The sequence below is a fragment of the Saccopteryx leptura genome, chromosome 6 (assembly GCF_036850995.1).
Source record: "Saccopteryx leptura isolate mSacLep1 chromosome 6, mSacLep1_pri_phased_curated, whole genome shotgun sequence".
In the NCBI taxonomy this organism is placed as follows: domain Eukaryota; kingdom Metazoa; phylum Chordata; class Mammalia; order Chiroptera; family Emballonuridae; genus Saccopteryx; species Saccopteryx leptura.
This window is the reverse complement of record NC_089508.1, coordinates 126,133,192-126,154,833: the sequence shown is the minus strand read 5'-3', so window position 1 is coordinate 126,154,833 and position 21,642 is coordinate 126,133,192. Positions and strand designations below refer to the sequence as shown.

The 21,642-nt window shown below is 38.8% G+C and overlaps 1 protein-coding gene across 2 annotated transcripts in view; it reads right to left on the bottom strand.

The window, feature by feature from the left end:
• The window catches only part of ARIH1 (ariadne RBR E3 ubiquitin protein ligase 1), a 132,058-nt gene that overhangs the window by 13,708 nt on the left and 96,708 nt on the right, over positions 1–21,642 (bottom strand). For both annotated transcript variants that reach the window (XM_066388540.1, XM_066388539.1), the window contains 5 exons: positions 14,393–14,459; positions 12,944–13,050; positions 9,947–9,989; positions 9,372–9,443; positions 6,207–6,337 (listed from right to left, as the gene is read on the bottom strand). In XM_066388540.1, coding sequence (XP_066244637.1) covers positions 6,207–6,337; positions 9,372–9,443; positions 9,947–9,989; positions 12,944–13,050; positions 14,393–14,459 — 420 coding nt within the window. The remainder of the gene's footprint in view (positions 1–6,206; positions 6,338–9,371; positions 9,444–9,946; positions 9,990–12,943; positions 13,051–14,392; positions 14,460–21,642) is intronic.

The window sequence follows — 21,642 nt, the reverse complement described above, 5'->3', positions numbered from 1 at the left end:
TTTCTGTAAGATGATGTGGCAGCATGTGCGCATGTGCAGATAATGACATAACACCATGTATACAGTGGAGCAGCCCACGGCCATGCCAGCTGAGATGTGGACGGTACAGAGGAAAGTTCAGTGTGTTCTGTGGCTCGCTAAATTTGAATCCGTGACCAAAGTGCAATGTGAATATCGTGTTTATAACAAAGCACCACGACATTAATCACTTAAAACAGAGAATCACAGACGTTATTCACTCTGTTATACCAGACGTCCTTACCCGTGTGTGTCAAGAACTTCATTTGTGCCCGTGTGTAGGGCACAAATGGAGCCCACATTGAACTGCACTGAATAGGTATGAAACTGGGAGAGTTTTCCTTTTATTTGGTGCAGATTTCACATTTCTATCGTCTTTTGTTGCTTTCCTGTGACCGGTCAAAAGTGCACCATGACTTTACGGACACACTGTACAGTTCGTGGAATCATAAAATTTGGAAATTTGGAATTACATTTTATCTGCTTCCAATCTTTGGTACCTATTTTCCAAACTTATTCAGAAATAACCAATAATGATTCACTGAGCTCATCATCTAGTTTTTAAAATAACCCAGACAGCCCACACAATTCATCTAGATAAGGAGATTCATTAGTTTTCCCCCAGCTTGGGTTATAATCCTCTTATCAATAATTACTCAATTTAGTCCAAGCATCACCCACCCCTCCTTTCCCTCTACTGGACAAATATTAACACCACTTTTTATCTGATAATCCTTAAAAATTTTCCTTTTGATTTTTTTGGGGATTATTTATATGCCTCAGTTCATTCTGGACTTGACTCTGTCAACATTACTCAAGATTTTAAGGCAGGAAAGCAAACAGGATTCAGCTACCCTTCTAACTCAGATGACTGACAGTACCACTTGGGATGCTACTGTGAAGATTCTGAGGAGTTTTCAGATTTACACAAGAAAGCAGAGCATGATTCACCTGCAATGCTAGCCATGAGTAAAAGGCAAAACACAGGCCACATTTCTGACACCCCTGATCCAGGCCAGTCTTTATTTTTCTATCTTCACCTTTTGTTTTGCACCTTTTTCATGAAAGTTTCCAATACAGTTCACTAAAAAAATTTTTTAAGGTTTTATTTATTCATTTTAGAGAGAGAAGGGAGGGAGGGCAGGGAGAGTGAGAGAGAGTGTGAGAGGGTGGGGGGGAGAAACAGGAAGCATCAACTCCCATATGTGCCTTGACCAGGCAAGCCCCAGGTTTTAAACCAGTTATCTCAGTGTTCCAGGTCAACGCTTTATTCCTGTGCCACCACAGGTCAGGCTCATTTAAATTTTAAGTTGTGATCAAAGGTTACTTTACAAAAATGTATGTCTTTAATAAATCTTCTTCAGCATTCCTACTCCCCTGCACTAGGCTTGTTTAACTATACCAGAGTAAATTTAGTTCTGGGAACACTAATGCTCTTGCTGGCTTTCTTAAAATCCAGAGTACCTGGCTAAAACCCAAACACCCTTTCTTGGCTCTGACAGTGGCAAAATCACTTTCTTTATTTCCAATTTGTTTTTACCTGGTTCAGGATTAATGTCAGATAGGTAGTCTAGTCAAACTATTCCTCTAACAAAACTAATGAAAGTTCCAAGGAAACTAAAAGGGAAGACTTGCCATTATCTTAAATTCAGATCCTCCTTATCTTGACTTTAATCTGCAAAATTTACTCCCCTCCCAGCCACTCTACAAAGCAGCCACAATTGTGAGACAATGTATGTAAAGAGCATAATAGAAAGCCTTATCTAAATGACAGATCTGACCATGTCACTCCCTTTTAAAAGACTTCTGATAATGTCCAAACTACTTCAGATCCCACCCAGTCTATATTCTCTTTTCCTATTCCCCACAACTTATGTTCCCCACATACTTAATGGCCAACAGGGAAGAGGCAGGTAAACGCATATCAGTGAAAACAGGCCATTTGAATACTGTAACACTTGGAAGTATTTTCACTTTTACCAAGAGATGTGCTAACTCCCATTTTTCTCAAAATTCAAGGCATCCTCAGTCTAACTTGTATTTTACAAATAGAAAAGACATGTGCACAGGGCAAAGGTATATATTTCTAATAAATGTGATCAGTGACATCCTGACATGCAAATGCCATTAAGCTTCAGTCTTCAGTGAACATAACAAACTGGAAAGGAAATGCTAGTCATCAATTCCAGGTGGGTGCTGCGAAGCAGAAGTGTATACAATGGTACCTTGAAATACGAGCAGACCAACAACAACAAAAAAAATTTTTTTAAGATACGAGCTGTGACTCGATCCGTATTTTGGTTTGAGATCCAAGCGAAATTCAGATACAGGAAGTTGTGATTCAGGAAGCTGCCGCTAGGTGGCGCACTGGCAAAGAGGTCCAGTATTAGTAGCACACCACCAGTATCTCGTTCTTTCTCACTTGTTACCCGCAGAATCAAGTCGAATCTCGTGCGCTGTACTCATTCTTGTATCAGTTTTGCATTTTTTTCTTTCTTTCCTTTTTTTTTTTTTACAGAGACAGAGAGAGAGAGAGTCAGAGAGGGACAAAGACAGACAGACAGGAACGAAGATGAGAAGCATCAATCATTAGTTTTTCGTTACGCATTGCAACACCTTAGTTGTTCCTCGATTGCTTTCTCATATGTGCCTTGACCACGGGCCTGCAGCAGACCGAGTAACCCCTTGCTCGAGCCAGTGACATTGGGTTGAAGCTGGTGAGCTTTTGCTCAAACCAGATGAGCCCGCGCTCAAGCTGGTGACCTCAGGGTCTCGAACCTGGGTCCTTCGCATCCCAGTCCAATGCTCTATCCACTGCGCCACCGCCTGGTTGGGCAGTTTTGCATTTTATTTATTTATTTATTTATTTATTTATTTACAGAAACAGTGAGTCAGAGAGAGGGATAGACAGGGACAGACAGACAGGAACGAAGAGAGATGAGAAGCATCAATCATTAGTTTTTCGTTGCGAGCTGCAACACCTTAGTTGTTCTGTTGATTGCTTTCTCAGATGTGCCTTGACTGCGGGCCTTCAGCAGACCAAGTAATCCCTTCCTGGGGCCAGTGACCTTGGGTTCAAGCTGGTGGGCTTTTGCTCAAATCAGATGAGCCCGCGCTCAAGCTGGGGACCTTGGGGTCTTGAACCTGGGTCTTCCGCATTCCAGTCCAACGCTCTATCCACTGAGCCACCACCTGGTCAGGCAGTTTTGCATTTTTTACTAACTTTTTTTGTGTGCTATCATGGGGCTGAAGAAAGTGAGTATAAAGGACAGTGGTGAGAAGAAGAGAATGACGTCGACAGAAGTAAAGGAAGATATAATAGAAAAACAGGAGCGTGGTGTACAAGTGATTGAACTGGCAAGGCTGTATGAGCGCAATACATCTACAATTTGTACCATCCTTAAACAAAAGGATGCCACCAAAAGTTCAAAACCAGCGAAAGGAACTACAATTCTGCCCCAGTTAAGGACAAATATCCATGAAAAAAATGGAGAAGCTTCTGCTGGTGTGGGTGAAAGAGAAAGAGCTGGCAGGAGATACAGTGGCAGAGACTGTAATATGCGAAAAGGCATGTATTATTTACGGCGACTTGAAGAAGAAAGAACCATCAACCTCAAAAGAGGCAACAGAAGATACATTTAAGGCAAGTCACGGCTGGTTTGAAAATTTCAGGAAGAGATCTGGCATCCATTCGGTGGTGAGGCATGGTGAAGCTGCGAGTGCTGATGTTAAGGCAGCTGAGGAGTACATCGCATGTTTTGCTGCGCTTATCACAAAGAAAGGCTACATCCCCCAACAAGTGTTCAACTGTGACCAAACAGGATTGTTTTGGAAAAAAATACTCCAGAGAAGAAGCTGCAAGGCCATAAACCCATGAAGGACCGTCTGACCCTTGCACTGTGTGCAATGCTAGTGGTGACTGTAAAGTAAAGCCACTGCTAGAGTATCATTCCGAAAATCCTCGAGCCTTTAAGACTCACAAGATTCTTAAAGAAAAACTGCAGGTTATGTGGCATGCCAATGCTAGGGCATGTGTTATGCGGCAGTTTCTTATTGAATGGGTAAATCTCATCTTTGGTCATGCAGTGAAGAAATATCTTCAAGAAAATAAACTCCCGATGAAAGTATTACTAATCCTTGATAATGCTCCAGCCCACCCACCTGGTCTTGAAGATGACATTCTCGATAAGTTCAAATTTGTGAAAGTCCTCTACCTCCCACCTAACACGACTTCAATCTTGCAACCTATGGGTCAGCAAGTCGTTTCCAACTTTAAAAAGCTTTACACAAAGCACTTGTTCCGCCGCTGGCTGCTTTGAGGTGACTGAGAATACAATTTTAACCCTTCCAGAGTTTTGGAAAGATCACTACAACATCGTGATATGTTTATGCATTATTGAATTGGCATGGCAAGAGGTTACAAGAAGAACCTTGAACTCGGCATGGAAAAAGTTATGGCCTGATGTTGTTGCAGACAAGGACTTCAAAGGATTCGAACCAGAGACCAAGACCAATGTAGAAGCGCTGGAGGAGATTGTGTCCCTTGGAAAGTCCATGGGTCTGGAGGTAGATGAGGGTGACGTAAACGAGCTCGTCGAGGAACACGAGGAGGAACTCTCAACTGAGGAGTTGAAGGAGCTATAGATGATGCAACATATGGAGCTTCTGCAAGAGATGTAGTGAGGAGGAGGTAGAGTCGGAGTGAAATTAAAGACATGCTGGCAATGTGGGAGAAGCTTTCAAGTTTCACTGAAAAGAAACACCCAGAAAAAGTTTCAACTGGTCATGCTTCAGCACTTTTTAATGACACCTGTTTGTCACATTTCCGTAACATTTTAAAAGGCAGGCAAAAGCAAACCTCTTTGGATAGATTTTTATTCAAAAGTCCTGCAAGTGAAAGTGCTGAAAGTGCAGCCAAAAAGGCAAAAACAGGTGATGATTAAATGAAAAATACGTAATGTTAAGCTTAAAGTTAAGAAAGTGCACTTTTTTACAATTAAGTTTTTGTGGTTTCATTTTAAGTAAAGAAAGTGCACTTTTAGTTCTGTTTAAAGTAAAGAAAGTGCAGTTTTAGTCTACATTTAGTGTTAAGAAAATGCAGTTTTAGTTTACGTGTCCACAGTGCCTGCATCCCTTCCTCCCTCCCTCCTCCTCCGCTATTCACCTCTGTTAGCCGCACTCGTCTGTCTCCAAGGTAAGAATACAGTACTAAATAACACTTTTATTTTATTTCATATATTTTGTTATACATTGGTAAAGTATACATGTCTGTTTCTTTTTTTTTTAATTTATTCATTTTTTTTTTTTTTAGAGAGGAGAGGGAGAGACAGAGAGGGGGGGGGAGAGAGAGAGAGAGAGACAGAGAGAGAGAGAGAAGGGGGGGAGGAGCTGGAAGCATCAACTCCCATATGTGCTTTGACCAGGCAAAGCCAGGGTTTCGAACCGGTGACCTCAGCATTTTCAGGTCGATGCTTTATCCACTGCGCCACCACAGGTCAGGCACATGTCTGTTTCTTAATTAAAAACATGTCTTTTTTCATAATTTAGGATGATTTGGGGATGTTCCACAGGGCTGGACCGGATTAAATCTACTTCAATTATTTTAAATGGGAGAAATTTGTTTGATATACAAGTTGACTGACTTACAAGCTTGGTAACAAAGAATTAAACTCATATCTCAAGGTACCACTGTACATATTCCCATGTTTCAAAGAGAAGCTAAAAATCTTGACTACATTGGGCAATTTTCAAAGTTTGGGACAAATTTTTTGGCTAATGATAGGCAGGGTAAGTAAAATACAACTGCACACTGGGCTCTGTCAATAGTCCTTAGTTTTCAAACAGTGCCTACAGAGAGACATTAGACAATGTTAACTCTTTCTTAAATAAGTCATGTACATTCACATCATTTTACCTCTGTTCATGCTGCTTCTTTTGCACTGAATGTTTTTCCTAACTTTTTCAACCAAAATCCATCTCAATTATCACCTCCTCCTCTGTAAAATATGCCTAATTAATCCTTCTCTCTGCATATCTTGCATATACCTCTAACACTAACCACACACTATTCATTCAGCTAGCTCCCAAGTTAGATGGTGATTTCCATGAGGTAGAAACCTTATTCATAATAGGCAGCATATATCACATACTTATGTGAACATTTTCTTCCCTTCATTTCCCCAACCTACCAGGCAGATCCATGTGGTTCCCAAGGGCCAAGACACACCCAGCAAAACTCTGCTTTACAGTTCTGGTTACGACAGACCATGTGATTACAACCGCCATCCTTCTCAATTGTGACATGGCATTTGGGACATTCCTATGAAGAGAAACTATAAAGTTGGTGTCAATACTACACTAGGTTGTACTACTACCACCGAGGAGAAGCCAGTTCTAGATCTGGTTTATTTTTAAACACCACATTATTGTGATTAATCCATGTAAAGCACTTAGAACAGTGTTGAACATGTAATAAGTACTAAAAAAGAAGCTGTTATTATCACTGGCTTTTAAGATATACAACAATTTAAGCATTTGTTTTAGTGGGATTAGGAAGACAAAAAATATTTTAAGGACTTTTAGCCATATGCATAGTAACAATAGTTTTATAGAGGTAATATTTTGTTAATGTAAATATAATACTCTTCAGTGTCATCTAAAAATAATTAGAGTAGTTCTTGTATTTCACACTGTTCTCAGTGTTTTATATGCATTAATTTATACTCCTTATAGTAATGCTATTCCTGTTTTTCAGATGAATAAACTAAGGGAGAGAAAACATAAAAAACTAGTGCAAGGTCACACAAGTAGCAAATGGTAGAGTCAGGATTTAAACCCAAGCAATTTGGCCTCAAGAGTCAGGCAAGTGGGATTGGTACACTCTTTTTGTAGCTACTGAGTTTCCCAACTTTTTTCTGCCAAATACCACTGTTTTAAATTCTTCTCATTGTGGTCCATTTACAACTGTGCTACAGAGATCATGATTTTTTTCCCTAGTCCATCAGTTTCTTGGTTGCTAGTGAGCCAAAGTTATTACCTTACAAGGTCTACTGTTTTTCTCTTTTGAAAAAAATCTAGGAAAATCACTCATCATTTTAAATAAAATGATAAATAAGATATAAAGCTTTCATTTTTGGCCCTGGCTTGTGGCTCAGTGAATAAAGTAATGGCCCAGTATATGGATGTCCTACGTTTAATTCCCGGTCAGGGCATACAAAAGAAGCAAGTATCTGCTTCTCCCTCCCTCCCTCCCCCTCTTCCTCTCCCACAGCCAGTGGCTTGACTGGTTTAAGCATTGGCCCCGGGCACTGAGGATAGCTTGGTTGGTCTGAGCGTCAGCCTGAGATGGGGTTACCAGGTGGATCCTGGTTGGGGTGCATGAGGGAGCCTATCTACCTCCCCCTTCCTCTCGCTTAAAAAAAAAAAAAAAAGCTTTCATTTTTGCTATATTTGTATTTTATAGTCTATAACTACCACAGAGAAGTAGTGCCATTATATTATTTGCACTTCAGCTTTGTAAAACAGACTTCATTGCCCTTAACTATACAGTAACTATGAATAGGTCGATATGGCAATTTTTAATTATACATTTTAAATCAAATTTTTAGAATCATACACATAAAAAATTTTACATTTTCTCAAAGAAGCAAGTTCCAGGCCTAAAATACCTGTTTCTCTCTAACATTTCTTGTTTATAATGAACCAAACAGTATCAAGCTCTCAGTATGTATGATACCATCAACAAGCTGCAAATCTGCTTAAGGAACTGATGACAACAAAATTTCTGAAACCTCTCAAGAGAAAAACTCTTCAGTTTCATCTCAAAACTAATAAGTAGATTAAACTTTGTTATTACAAATTGCCATTCCTCCTAAATAATCTGCCTTCTAAATAAAGTCGAACATATTCAAGCCTCAGTTCTAAATTTCTTGGGGGTTTAGAGTATTTGTGGTTTCTCTAGATATAAAAAGGTGAGAGATGAACTGAACCACTTAGTGAAAATATAGCTGCCCTATTCCAAATACTAGTTTTACAGAGCATATTTAAAAACTCTGAGGCTTTAATGAATATATCTGGTGGAGAAATCTTTGATTTTCAAAATAAAAGGGGCTAAGCTAGGTAAATTTTAAAATAATAAAAGTAACCACACATCTCAACATTCCAGTAAGGTTTACATGAGTGACATGACTTACGATTATGATGGTTTTAGGGAGCACATATTTTAGAGAGCCTATACCATATTTCAAAGATATATTCCTCAAAGATGTGAGCATTATACTATGTGACAAGACTCACTGTTTCAATGCTAATACTTTCTGAGAGACAGAAATAAATATTTGCTTTTTAATCTTTTTGGCTAGAGCAGGGGACTAATGGTATAAAATCGAGCAGGGTACTGATGGTATAAAATCGAGTGCTAGCTTTCATCATTTAAGCACTCATTATTCTTACTGTCTTAGACTGAGTGATGGACAGTGCAAAGCTGTAATTAACAGTCAAACAACTCGGTATTATTTAAAGCATCATATTCACGTGTGAAAGACAATACTGAACATGAACAGTCCATTAATAATCCTATCATTCATCACCCAAGTAATTTCTTATTTGAATGGGATATAAAACAGAATTAAATAAAAACTGGGTATTTATGTGATTTTCTATTAAGAGACTGGCTGGTACACGATTGGGATTCAAATGCTTGCTTATTACATAGTGACAGAAAACAAGGGTGCTCACAATCACTTGCATTTCTAAGACACTGTCTAGTGTTAAAAAAGCAGTTCATAGTCATAAAGAGACTGAAGTTTGAAAATAGTATCCTGAGCAATGCACTTAAAAGATGGAGGGATACCCATACTGACCCCAAACTTCTATTTCTTATGAGTCAAGTCTCTTAATAAATCATATTATAGAAGCTTAATATATTAAACATGTTACATAATCAAGTTACTCAAATTTTCTGATTGAGTGCTGCTCTAAAGAATGTTCCTTTAAAACAAGCTAGATGGAGTAAACTCTATGATACATTTTTGTAGTTAAAGGCAGCCAAGAACACCACAAAAAGGCATTTTGGCAAATGTGAGGGTAAAAAATATTATCAGCCTTTTCCGATTTTCCAATAAAAGAAAATAACTAGAATATTGTGCATATTGTAGTACAGTACTCAATAAAATAAATATTAACATGAAGGAAAATTATTAATAGGCAATCATTCTGGATAAAACAAAAAAAACCTTAATTGAGAAAAAATAAAACAAGATCCTTAACCAGGTAGACTTACTGATTTTGCTAATGCTGATGTACCTGCCCTTATCAGCTCATTATCACAAGTTTACAGAAGGAAAATAACCAACCTTTGTGTTGGCTGCAATCCAATTAGAGGTTTCACTGTCATCATCACACTTTTTAATCCATTTCTTCAACCACTGTTTGAAAAAAAAACAACACAGCTGTGAGGGTACAAAAAAAGACTTAAGAATGAGGATAGCAAATTACTTCAACATTTAAATCCAGTCAAGCTTAAATACAGAAACCAAAGGACAAAGTATCACTGGGCTTACTTCCTTTTAAATCAAGAAAATCCTGTATTTCTCATACCCAGCATGTACAAAAATCAGCCAAAGGAGGACTTTATCTAGCTGGAGAGAGTGGGAAACCTAGAACTTGGTTAGAATTCCAGCTCTAATGTGTGCCATCGCCCTAGCCCATTACAGAGCCCACTGAGGAAGGTGCCTTCACCATGATAATCCTGACTTATTCCTAAGGAATGGTCTCTGAATACTTGCAATGATCATCTGAAATAAAAAGGCAAAATAAAATATTTTATTTATTAATGGATAAATAACAAAATTGTGGGCTGTAGTTTTTAGTCACCAAATCTTACAAGTGTTCTACATTATTTGAAAATGAAAATGCCAGACAAACTTACCTTACATTTGACAGGATCATGCCAATTTTCTCCACAGTTAAAGCTGTTAAGTGACACAAGAGTTAAAGGAATTAAGTCCCACTTATGCAAATATGTAAACAAACACACCACTTCATGCTGGTTTCTCACCAGTTTCTAGTGACTGGCAAATACAAAGACTGTAACGGTGTCTATTTTATTCTACTTTAAATTGTTTAGAATTTAGTATTAGCCTCAGCATATATCAGATGTGTGTGAGTGTGTGTGTGTGTGTGTGTGTGTGTGCGCGCGCGCGAAGAATGACTGTAAGCATGAAGATATGCTTAGATACAATTTCATAACAAATGACTAAAAACAGCTATCAAACTGATAAAACAAAAAAAAAATCATTTAGTTTGGATCTGTATTTCTGATAGTTTTTAAGATGGTTCCTTGCTGCATTCATTCTCTTAACTAAAGCCACACTGAAATCACTTTTATTAATTTCAACTTAAATTTCTAACATGCTTCATTAGCATATACTAAATCTTTTACTTAACTTCTGAAACAAAGTTAAAAGGCTAACTTTAACTTTGTAGGGTAATACATAATTTAGTATGAATGTACAGTAAGCAGTACGTGGGAAGCAAATAAGCCACAGCCTCACAGAACCCAAATAGACCTCAGTCCAGCAGAGATAAACTGTACCAAAAAAGGTGTAAAACAAAAGTGTGACTATAATATTCTCTAAGAATATAATAATTGTTAATGCCTTTCAGTTTTCTAGGCAAATGTGAAAAAAGTATAAAATAAACACAAATTTTATGAAAAAGTAACCATGGAATGTCTGATAAATTAGCTAATTAAGTAATTTAGGAATGCCAAAAATCCTCTGCAAATGAGAGGAACAAAGTGCTATTAATTTAAATGAAGTCAGGATTATAATTACTTCCAGAAAAGATGAGATGGGATAAAGAAGGGAACAAAGGGGTTTCAAACATACCTGTCATGTTTTATTTTTTAATAAAAGCAAAATACTTTGATTAAGCTGGGTTATAGCTATATAAGTATTCATTACTGTAATTCTCCATTCTTTAGTCTGTATTTAAGATAGCTAATACTTAGAGACAGGAAGGGAGAGAGATGAGGAACATCAACTTGTTGCAGTACTTTAAGCTGTTCATTGATTGCTTCTCATGTGTGCCCTGATCGGGTGTGGGGGTGGAGGCTCCAGCCAAGCCAATGATGCCTTCCTCAAGACAGCAACCATGGGGTCATGTCTATGATCCTGCGCTCAAGCTGATGAGCCTGCACTCCAGCTGGCGACCTCGGGGGTTTTAAACCTGGGATCTCAGCATCCCAGGTCAACATTCTATCCACTGCGCCACCACCAGTCAGGCTAAAATATCTCTGAAAGTAGGCATGGAATCTGAATCCACCCCAATCTACCTGGTGAGCTCTAAAAAATAATGCATTATTTAATAATTATCAAAGCAATATGTATTTTATATATATATTTAATGTCTGTAAGTTTACCTGCTCTTTCATGTAAGTCTAATTCAATAGGTACCTGGACAAAAATATTAATAATATGCAATAACAATCAAGTGTCTATTTGCTAGCTGTACAGGCCCTTAGCTTGACTGGATTCTTGTTCCTAACAAACGTATGAAGTAATGGAAGATCATCCCAGCTCTCTAATATGTCGTTATTACTAGAAATTCTCTGGTAAGCTGAATCTAGAATTCAAAGGCAAGGGGTAAGCAACAGAACTCCAAGAGCCCATGTTACCAAAAAAGCTGGGGCCAGAGGAGCCATAGGAAAACTCTTAGTTAAAACGCACATCTACTCAAACATGTTTTATCTTTCCAATTTGCCTGTGCTTTTTCTTCCTAGGAGTAAGATTAACTTTTTCAGAGCAAAGGAAATTTTTTCCGACCTGGGCTGATTTACCCCTCCTTAGGCAACCTGGTGGTCCCCCGCTCCCGGGAGGTCACCATATTGATGCCGAACTTAGTGCGGACACCCGATCGGCATAGCGCACTACAGCCCAGAACTCCTGGGCTCAAGCGATCCTCCCGCCTCAGCCTCCCGAGTAGCTGGGACTACAGGCGCGCGCCACCATGCCCGGCAGGAATTTTTTTAAAAGTCCTAATCATGTATTTTATTCCTAACAGCCATAAAGAAACCAGTCAATCTGGAATGAGAAGAATTAAGTTCATGTTCCAGATCTATAGGTTTGCTCCCATTTAAGTGCCATGAAGCATGCAAGAAAATGTGATTATAACTGCTCTTTTGCCAGAAGAAAATAAATCTAAAATTTAGAGCAACACAGAAAGATAAAAGTTATTTAGAATATGACATTTAAATCTGATTCATATCTAAAAGAAATACATATTTTAATTTATTTTTTTTTTCATTTTAGAGAGGAGAGAGAAAGGGAGAGAGAGAGACAGAGAGGGAGAGAGAGAGGAGAGACAGAGAGAGAAGGTGGGGAGGAGCTGGAAGCATCAACTCCCATATGTGCCTTGACCAGGCAAGCCCAGGGTTTCGAACTGGTGACCTCCGCATTTCCAGGTCGACGCTTTATCCACTGCGCCACCACAGGTCAGGCAATACACATCATTTTAAATCATTATTACCCACCTCCCTTCCCGATCTGAGGTAAAAAATATTTTTCTGTTTTACTATTAAGAATGTACAGAAGCCTGACCAGGTGGTGGTGCAGTGGACAGAGTGTCAGATTGGGACAGAGAGGACCAGGTTCAAAACCCAGAGGTCACCGGCTTGAGTGCGGGTTCATCTGCTTTGAGCAAGGCTCACCGGCTTGAGCAAGGGGTCACTCGGTCTGCTGTAGCCCCCTAGTCAAGGCACAAATGAGAAAGCAATCAATGAACAACTAAGAAGCAATCAATGAACTAACACAGAAGAATTGATGCTTCTCATCTCTCTCCGTCCCTCTCACAAAAACAAACTAACAAAAAACAATGTACAGAAAAGCTCTGTGCACTACTCCAACTTAAGAAATCACTTGCTTACCAAAACTGGCGCCCACACTTGCAACGAACAGGTTTAGCATCAGGATATTGGACTTTAACAACATGGTGGCAATCGGGGGCAGGACACCACTTTAACAGTCGATTGCACTGAAACATACGTTAGAAAACTTAAAAATGACAATTAATTCACGGTGCAACATTTCCTAGCACAATAAGCAATTATTTACACTGCTTCCCTGGCATAAGGGGCAAAGGGGGTGTTGACATATAAAACCTGCCCCAATACTTAGTCTTCCACAGCAATGCTTTTAGAATCACTGGGTTTTGTTTTTTTTTAACTTTATAAATCCCTCCCAGAGCTGGTTTTGTAAAATACATGAAGTAGCTCTTGTTTTACCTTCAAAATACCAGTGAGAAACTTGAAAATAATTTACCCACTATGGAACCATTAATATGTATCAATTTGTTTATGGTTCTATTTCAGGGCAATTTTCAACAATGCAGGAAAACAATCTATCCTCCAACTCAGGAATGGTATCTAGATGAAAGAATAATTTGGGACAAGCTAAGGGATATACATGTAATTTATCTCTTTGACCATAAAAAGTTCTTCTAAGAACAAAAGGAAGTTCGAAGTTCCTAAACTATGGCACAGTTGCATTTTAGTTCTTCAAAAGGAAACAGAACTTTTGAAACACTTTTGTTATGGAACTAAGGGAAAACATTCTGCACCAGTTAAAAAAAAATTACTATTCCTAAAACATGCTGTTTTCTAGAAGATCTGACCATCAGTTTATCACTGATAGAAATAAAAATTACTTGAAAGTAATTTAACTCTGGAAGAGTTAAAATACCAAGTTACACTGATGCTCCCACAGAGGGGCTAACAAACTTCTTTCACAAAGAGCCAGAAAGTAAAGATTTGTGGCTTTGGGAACCATCATGACCTCTCCAGCAATGATTCAACTCTGCCACTGTAGCACAGAAGCAGTACTGAACCAATAAGCTTATTCAAATATATCTTTATGTAGAAAAACAGGCACGCTATACTTTGCAGACCTTTGTTCTAATAAAAGGAAAACATTTGGTAAAAACATAACTAAAGCATTCTTTATTTAACAAAGCTTACTGCCAATGGAAGCTCAAATAAGCAGAGATAAAGCAGAGTTAGAGTATCAAACATGATAAAACATGACATTATTAACAATTGGCTACAATTCTCGGCTAGGGATCAAGATGTATAAAGGGAGGATACAAAAAAATAATTTTATTATCAAAGCTCAAGATCTAAGAAGAGATATCTATTTATTGGTTTGTCACATTACTTTGAGAATAAAGATGTTTTGGTATGCTTCATAAATGCTTCCACACCCACATTATGGTAAAGGTATCTCTTACTATTCACCAGAGTATTTTTACATAATACCTTACTATCTCTTTTAAGAAACAAAATTCCTTTTATTAGTAAAGAAAATGAGAAATCGCTTACCTCTACAAAGCTATTTGTTATTAAATGCTGATACTTTAATTTAACTTTTGAATCTGTGATCAAGCGCCTGAAAACAAGAATAAAAATAGTTTATACTAGGAAGTTTCAGACAAGACTATTTTCCACATTTATAAAATAAAATTTCAATGCTATGGCTACTAAAACTGCCCTAACTTGAAAATACAAAAATACACATAGAAAATCAACAAATGTAACTGTAATAATCAAAACAATAACTTCAAAGTTTCTACAGTTTTATTTTGGTAGACATTTTCTCCATATTTATTTCAATCTCTAAATATTCTATTTTTACACAGTGCGTATCATAGGATAATGACTTACCAACTCCTGCCAAATTTAGAGTCCTTTTAGTCTTCTGACTCTGATATTCTGCCTTAAAACCTAACTTCTCAGCTACTTTCCCTCAGACCCTTCTCCTCCAAATTAGTGTGTAAAATAAGAGATTATAGGAATGTTAAGAAATGGACCCAGCCTGACCAGGCGGTGGTACAGTGGATAGAGCATTGGATTGGGACGCAGGTGACCCATGTTCCAAACCCCAGAGTCGCCAGCTTGAGTGCAGGCTCACCCAACTTGAGCACGGGATCAAAGACCCATGGTCGCTGAGTTGAGCCCAAAGGTCACTGGCTTGAAGCCCAAGGTCACTGGCTTGAGCAAGGGGTCAGTTGCTCTGCTGCAGCCCTTCCCCCCACACCCCAGTCAAGGCACATACGAGAAAGCAGTTAATAAACAACTAAGGTGCCACAACGAAGACCTGATGCTTCTCACCTCTCTCCCTTCCTGTCTGTCTGTCCCTCTCTCTGACTCTCTCTGTTTCTGTCCAAAAAAAAGAGAAATGGATCCAGGTTTTGCTATGTATGGATTTGAGGGCCTTCTTCTTCTGAGAGCTCTTGGTAATTTGCCAGAAATACTTACTGATTGCAACATGACTTCCCTTGTCTACTCTATAATTCACAATCATTTCTAGAAAATACAGGAATCCACAAAAGTGAAGAATCCTGAAGCTTAAGCTTTATTAGTTTTAATGGTGAAAACTCTGTGTTATAAGAAAACAGGGCTAAAGAAAGATTAAGCCCTAAAAAGCCAGTAAGAACTGTATCAAACATGCATAGAATCCAACTCATTAAAATCTTTTTCTTTTTTTTTTTTTGTATTTTTCTGAAGCTGGAAATGGGGAGGCAGTCAGACAGACTCCCGCATGCGCCCGACCGGGATCCACCCAGCATGCCCACCACAGGGCGATGCTCTGCCCATCTGGGGCATTGCTCTGTTGCGAACAGAGCTACTCTAGGGCCTGAGGCAGAGGCCATGGAGCCATCCCCAGCGCCCGGGCCATCCTCGCTCCAATGGAGCCTCAGCTGCAGGAGGGGAAGAGAGAGACAGAGAGGAAGGAGAGGGGGAGGGGTGGAGAAGCAGATGGGCGCCTCTCCTGTGTGCCCTGGCCGGGAATCGAACCTGGGGCTTCCGCACGCCAGGCCGACGCTCTACCACTGAGCCAACCAGCCAGGGCCCATTAAAATCTTTTAACTGAACAAGAGATTCTGTACATCTGGCCTCATCTAATTTTTGAGCTTCTTATCCCACTGCTCTCACCCTGTCTTGTGCCACTTTCATTGTACTCCGAACACACCTGTATTCCTTCAAACTAGTAAGCACCACTCTTCTTCAAAGAGAGAGGGGGAGGGAGGGGGAGGTTCTTTGACCTCTCCATTTTTAAGTTTACTAATCTGTAAAATGGATAGCAGAAACAAGGGTTGTGAGACTGAAACGGTACCTGGCAAACAGTAAGCACTCAATAAGTATTAGATGCTATTATTTTATTTCATAAAATATATTATTCTCAAGGAGGCCTTTTCTGACAGTTTCTTACCCCAGTCTACATTTACACCCCCCCTTCAGTTCTCATGGTACCTTATACACCACTCCTTGTATATAGAATTTGCAGTAATTTTTACTAGGCCATTATCTGTACAACAATTCTTCTCCCATCCCAACTAAACAATAAGCTCCATGAAAGGAACCCTTGTGTATAGAATACTGCCTAACCTGTAGAAAATGTTCAATATTTTTTAAAAGAGTAAACTTCCATATTTCACAGATGTTGAAACAGAGGTTTAAAAATGTATTTGGTAATTTGTTAAAAAGTTCAACACAGAATTACCATATGATACAACAAATCCACTCCTAGTAACATATACTGCTCACAAAAATTAAGGGATCAGGGAACGTGCAGATACTCTAATACTTTCAGCCTTTTGTATAGTGCATTTTCACCAATGAGATAAAAGTTGGTTTTGCATCTCATTTGTATAATAAAACAATTTTTTTGACTTGGCATTTCCTTTTCTGTTCTTGTTTCATAAAAAGAAAAAATCAAATGCTTCTTTTTATTATTGCTTCATATTCATTTTGAAATACCCTCTAGTTTTTGTGAGCAGTATATATCCAAAAGAATTATAAACAGGTGTTCAATAACAGCTTACACACAAATGTTCATATAACAACTCAACTGTTTCCAGAAACAAAAGGTCACATATTGTAGGACTCATTTAAATGAAATGTCCAGAATAAGCAAATCCATGCAGACAGAAAACAAAGAAGTGGTGGTAGTCAGGGCCTAGGGCAGTGGTTCTCAAAGTGTGGGCCAGGCACACTGATGCACCCTAGAAGATTTCCAGGTGTGTCCTATGGTATTCCAGAGAAATATGTGTCTATTGGGGACCAAAAAACCAATAGGGTTTTTGGAGTTAGATTTTTGGGGGACAGAGGTGTGGGGAATTGGCTGTAAGCTGACAGTCTGCCCAACGCCCCACCTCAGTTGCCTGATTAGATTGCAAAAGGCTGTTAAGCTGTGGTGCTGGATTATTTACACTACCTCCCATGTTCCCCAGAAAGACTGGAGGCAAGTTTCTTCTATCCTTTGTGTGGTGTAAAGTTAAGATGATATGTATGGTGGGGTTTTTCTGCACTTAACACTCAACACAATTAAGAGTAAAAAGAGGAATTCTTCAATGTATTGATGAGGAAATGAGAGTTTGTCTTTCAAATATAAGCCCAAACACTGAAGAAATCGCTAGAACACATCAGGCTCATGTTTTCTCATACACACAAGAATGAAAAAACACATTTGTGCCAGGACCTGCCGAATTTACTAACTCTTACTAAAAATGTATCTATATATATATATATAAAAAGATCATTTCTGTCATTTTTTAACCCCTCTTTTTTACAAATTCTAAAAAGCATAACTCAAAAAATGTAACACCCTGGCCGGTTGGCTCAGCAGTAGAGCGTCGGCCTGGTGTGCGGGGGACCCGGGTTCGATTCCCGGCCAGGGCACATAGGAAAAGCGCCCATTTGCTTCTCCACCCCCCCCTTCCTCTCTGTCTTTCTCTTTCCCTCCCACAGCCAAGGCTCCATTGGAGCAAAGATGGCCCGGGCGCTGGGGATGGCTCCTTGGCCTCTGCCCCAGGCGCTAGAGTGGCTCTGGTCGCGGTAGAGCGACGCCCCGGAGGGGCAAAGCATTGCCCCCTGGTAGGCAGAGTGTCGCCCCCTGGTGGGCGTGCCGGGTGGATCCCGGTCGGGCGCATGCGGGAGTCTGTCTGTCTCTCCCTGTTTCCAGCTTCAGAAAAATACAAAAAAAAAAAAAAAAAAAAGAAAAGAAAAGAAAATGTAACATAAAAATGTATTTTAATGTCAGAATAAATTTAATTTTGTTGTATTTATTTTGCTTAATTACCATAAAAGCACGCTTGGACTTCATATTTTCTTTAATCTCTGACTTAATTATTCTAACATATTTCGCAGGAATTTGTATAGTGTGCCTACAATTATCTGTAGGATTTTAAATGCACCTGACTTCAAAAAGTTTGAGAACCACTGGCCTAGGGGAGAAGGAAATAAGGAATGACTATTTAATAGAAATGGGATTTCTTTTGAGGGTGGTTGAATTGCAAACTTGAAAGCAGTTAAAAATGATTACTAGTATGTGAAATTTACATCAATTAAAAAAAAGTTAAGGAAAGAACCAGACCCAAAGTCAAATGCCTTGATTCCCAAACACATCTTACTTCTATTATAGCTAAGCAGGTGTTTAAGCCTTGCTTGGCCCACAAGGACTGGTGAGAACAGGTCAGTCATAGTTATGAGGCAAAGGTTATTAGGTCTCAGTAATTAGGCCATAGTTTATCTGGTAATAGGGAAGAAAAAAAAAAGTGACCTCCAATAATTTAGAATAAGTATTCAAATGAAGGCAAATCACCCTGGCCATATTAATAAGCTAATTCTCTTAACAAAGACCTGTTTATGTTGAAAATAGTTATAATGCCAACTCTCATAGGGAAGGCAACTCTTTTTATAAAGGTAGACAAAATGACCTCTACTGAATGCCCATTATACATTCTGAGCACAATGTCAAATGCATGCAACCAACCTGTGTTTTGGGATAATTCTCCATCTGTACAAATGAAACAGCTGCAGAGCTGTGATTTGAAACCAGGTGATTTTAGATAAAAGATATAATTTTTTTCATTTATTTCAAAAATAGGGAAAGAGGGAACAAGAGAAGGGGTATGTGTGAGAGGGTATGGTAAAAAGCATCAATGCATTGTTCCACTTAGTTGTTCCATTTAGTTGTGCACTCACTGATTGCTTCTCTTGTACCCTGACTGGGGATTGAACACACGATCTCGGTGTGCTGGGACGATGCTCTATTCACTGAACCACCTGGCTAGAGCCAAAATAATTTTTTTTAATTTTATTGATTTATTGAGGTGAATTAGTTAATAAAAATATATAGGTTTCATGTGTAAAATTCTATAACACACCATCTATATATTGTACTGTGTTTACTATCCTAGCTCAAGTTTCCTTCAAGGATTTTTTTTCAGGTACATCAGTTACTAAACCATACTTTCTGCTCATATAGCACCTTGAATATATCAACAATATGCTTCAGCTCTGGCCAAGGGTTCAAGAGTGTTGTCCCAGTACACTAAGGTTGCAGGTTCACTCCCCAGTCAAGGCATGTACAAGAGTCAACATATAAATGCATAACTAAGTGGAATAACAAATCGATTGCTCTCTCCCCCCCCCCTTCCTCTCCAAAATCAATAAATAAAAAAAGTCTTTTAAACCAGTATTATGCTTCAATTTAGGAATGATAAAATATTTTTCTTTAAAAAATATTTCCCCTGACATACTAGCAAAATAAAATAGTATAAAAAAGGAAATAAAAATCACCTGTAATTCTTATCATTCAACAAGAATACTCAAATTTTTATGAGTATGGACATTTTTCTCTTTTTTAGTAAATGTATGAAATTTAATTTAAAATAAAAAACTTACTACATATAATTTCATCTCTTAGTTTTTTCACTAACTTTATTATAGGCATTTTCTAATGCATTTTAAGTCACAAATTTTTTAATGGCAGTATTACCTTCCATCCTCCCGATTTCTATTGGGCATTTGAATTTTAGGGTTATGACAATATGATTAACCTCTTCATAATAAATCTTTACTCAAATTTCTGATCATTAAAAATAAATATAGCCTGACCAGGTAGTGGCGCATGGGATGGAGCGTCAGACTGGGACATGGAGGATCCAGGTTCCAGACCCTGAGGTCGCCAGCCAGAGCCCAAGGTCGCTGGCTTGACCAAGGGGTCACTCGGTCTGCTGTAGTGCCCCGGTCAAGGCACATATGAGAAAGCAATCAATGAACAACTAAGATGCAGCAATGAAGAATTGATGCTTCTCATCTCTCTCCCTTCCTGTTTGTCTTTCCCTCTCTGTCCCTCTCTGAGTCTCTCTGTCTCTCTCACAAAACAAACAAACAAATAAATAAATAAAGCCCCAGACCAGGCGCAGTGGATAGAGTGCTGGACTGTGTATGTGATGCAGAGGACCCAAGTTTGAAACCCTGAGGTTGCCAGCTTGAGCGTGGGATCATAGACATGAACCCATGGTCACTGGCTTGAGCCCAAAGGTCGCTGGCTTGAGCAAGGGGTCATTCGCTCTGCTGTAGCCCCCAGGTCAAGGCATGTATGAGTCAACAATCAATGAACAACTAAGGAGCCACAACAAAGAATTGATGCTTCTCATCTCTCTCGCTTCTTGGCTGTCTGTCCCTATCTGGTTCCTCTCTCTGACTTTCTGTCTCTCAAAAAATTTAAAAAAAGAAAAAAGAAAGACACATATCAATAGTATATAACTGCATAAAGTAAAAAGTAAAAATCCTTCTTCCTAATCTCCACCCCCGACCTGGTACCATTTTTACAAATATTCTCAAAGTTTTTTCTGCATGTACCAGGCAGGCTACACGGCCAAAGAGCTCAAAAAACCCCAAAGAAGATAAACACAGAGAACCATATCTAGGTATATATATCATAGTCGAACTGCCTTAAGGCAATACTTGAAAGCAATAAATAGAGGACTACAATATGCTACTAACTGACTTAACAGAAACAATGGAAGTAAGAAGGAGGTAGAATGACATATTCAAAGTGATGAAACTATTAGATGAAAGGCCAAAGAGCACACAAATTTATAGAAACTGCCTAAATAATGCATTGTAAAAAGTTTGAGCAGAGTTTATACTCCCTATTATACTATATATCCTTACTCACATTACCAAATCTTTAATCCTTACGATATGAAATGTAAAGAAATTTTTAAATAGCTGGACTATCTAATTTTTATTTACATGTACTTAACTAGGCATGAGAGCTACTGTTTAAAACAATTTAAATTTCTTTCCCTGTGAACTGCTTTTTCATGTTCTCTTTGTAGGACTTTCTTACTGATTTGTAAGAGCCCCTATGGTTTTAGCCACATTTTAGATATTGGAAATATTTTTTCCATTTCCCATCTAGTTTACCCCCAAATAAAATTTCATGAAACAGCCTGACCAGGTGGTGGCTCAGTAGATAGAGCGCTGGACTGGGATGCAGAGGACCCAGGTTCGAGGCCCAAGGTCGCCAGCTTGAGCATGGGCTCATCTGGTTTGTGCACAGTTCACCAACTTAAGCAAGGGGTCACTCGGTCTGCTGTGCCCCACCCCATCAAGGAAAAGCAATCAATGAACTAAGGTGCGCAACAAAGAATTGATGTTTCTTATCTCTCTCCCTTTCTGTCTGTCTGTCTCTCTGTCTATCTCTCTGTCATAAAAAAAAATTGTTTTTCCATGAAACAATACATCTCACAGCCCAAACATCACTGACTCAGGAC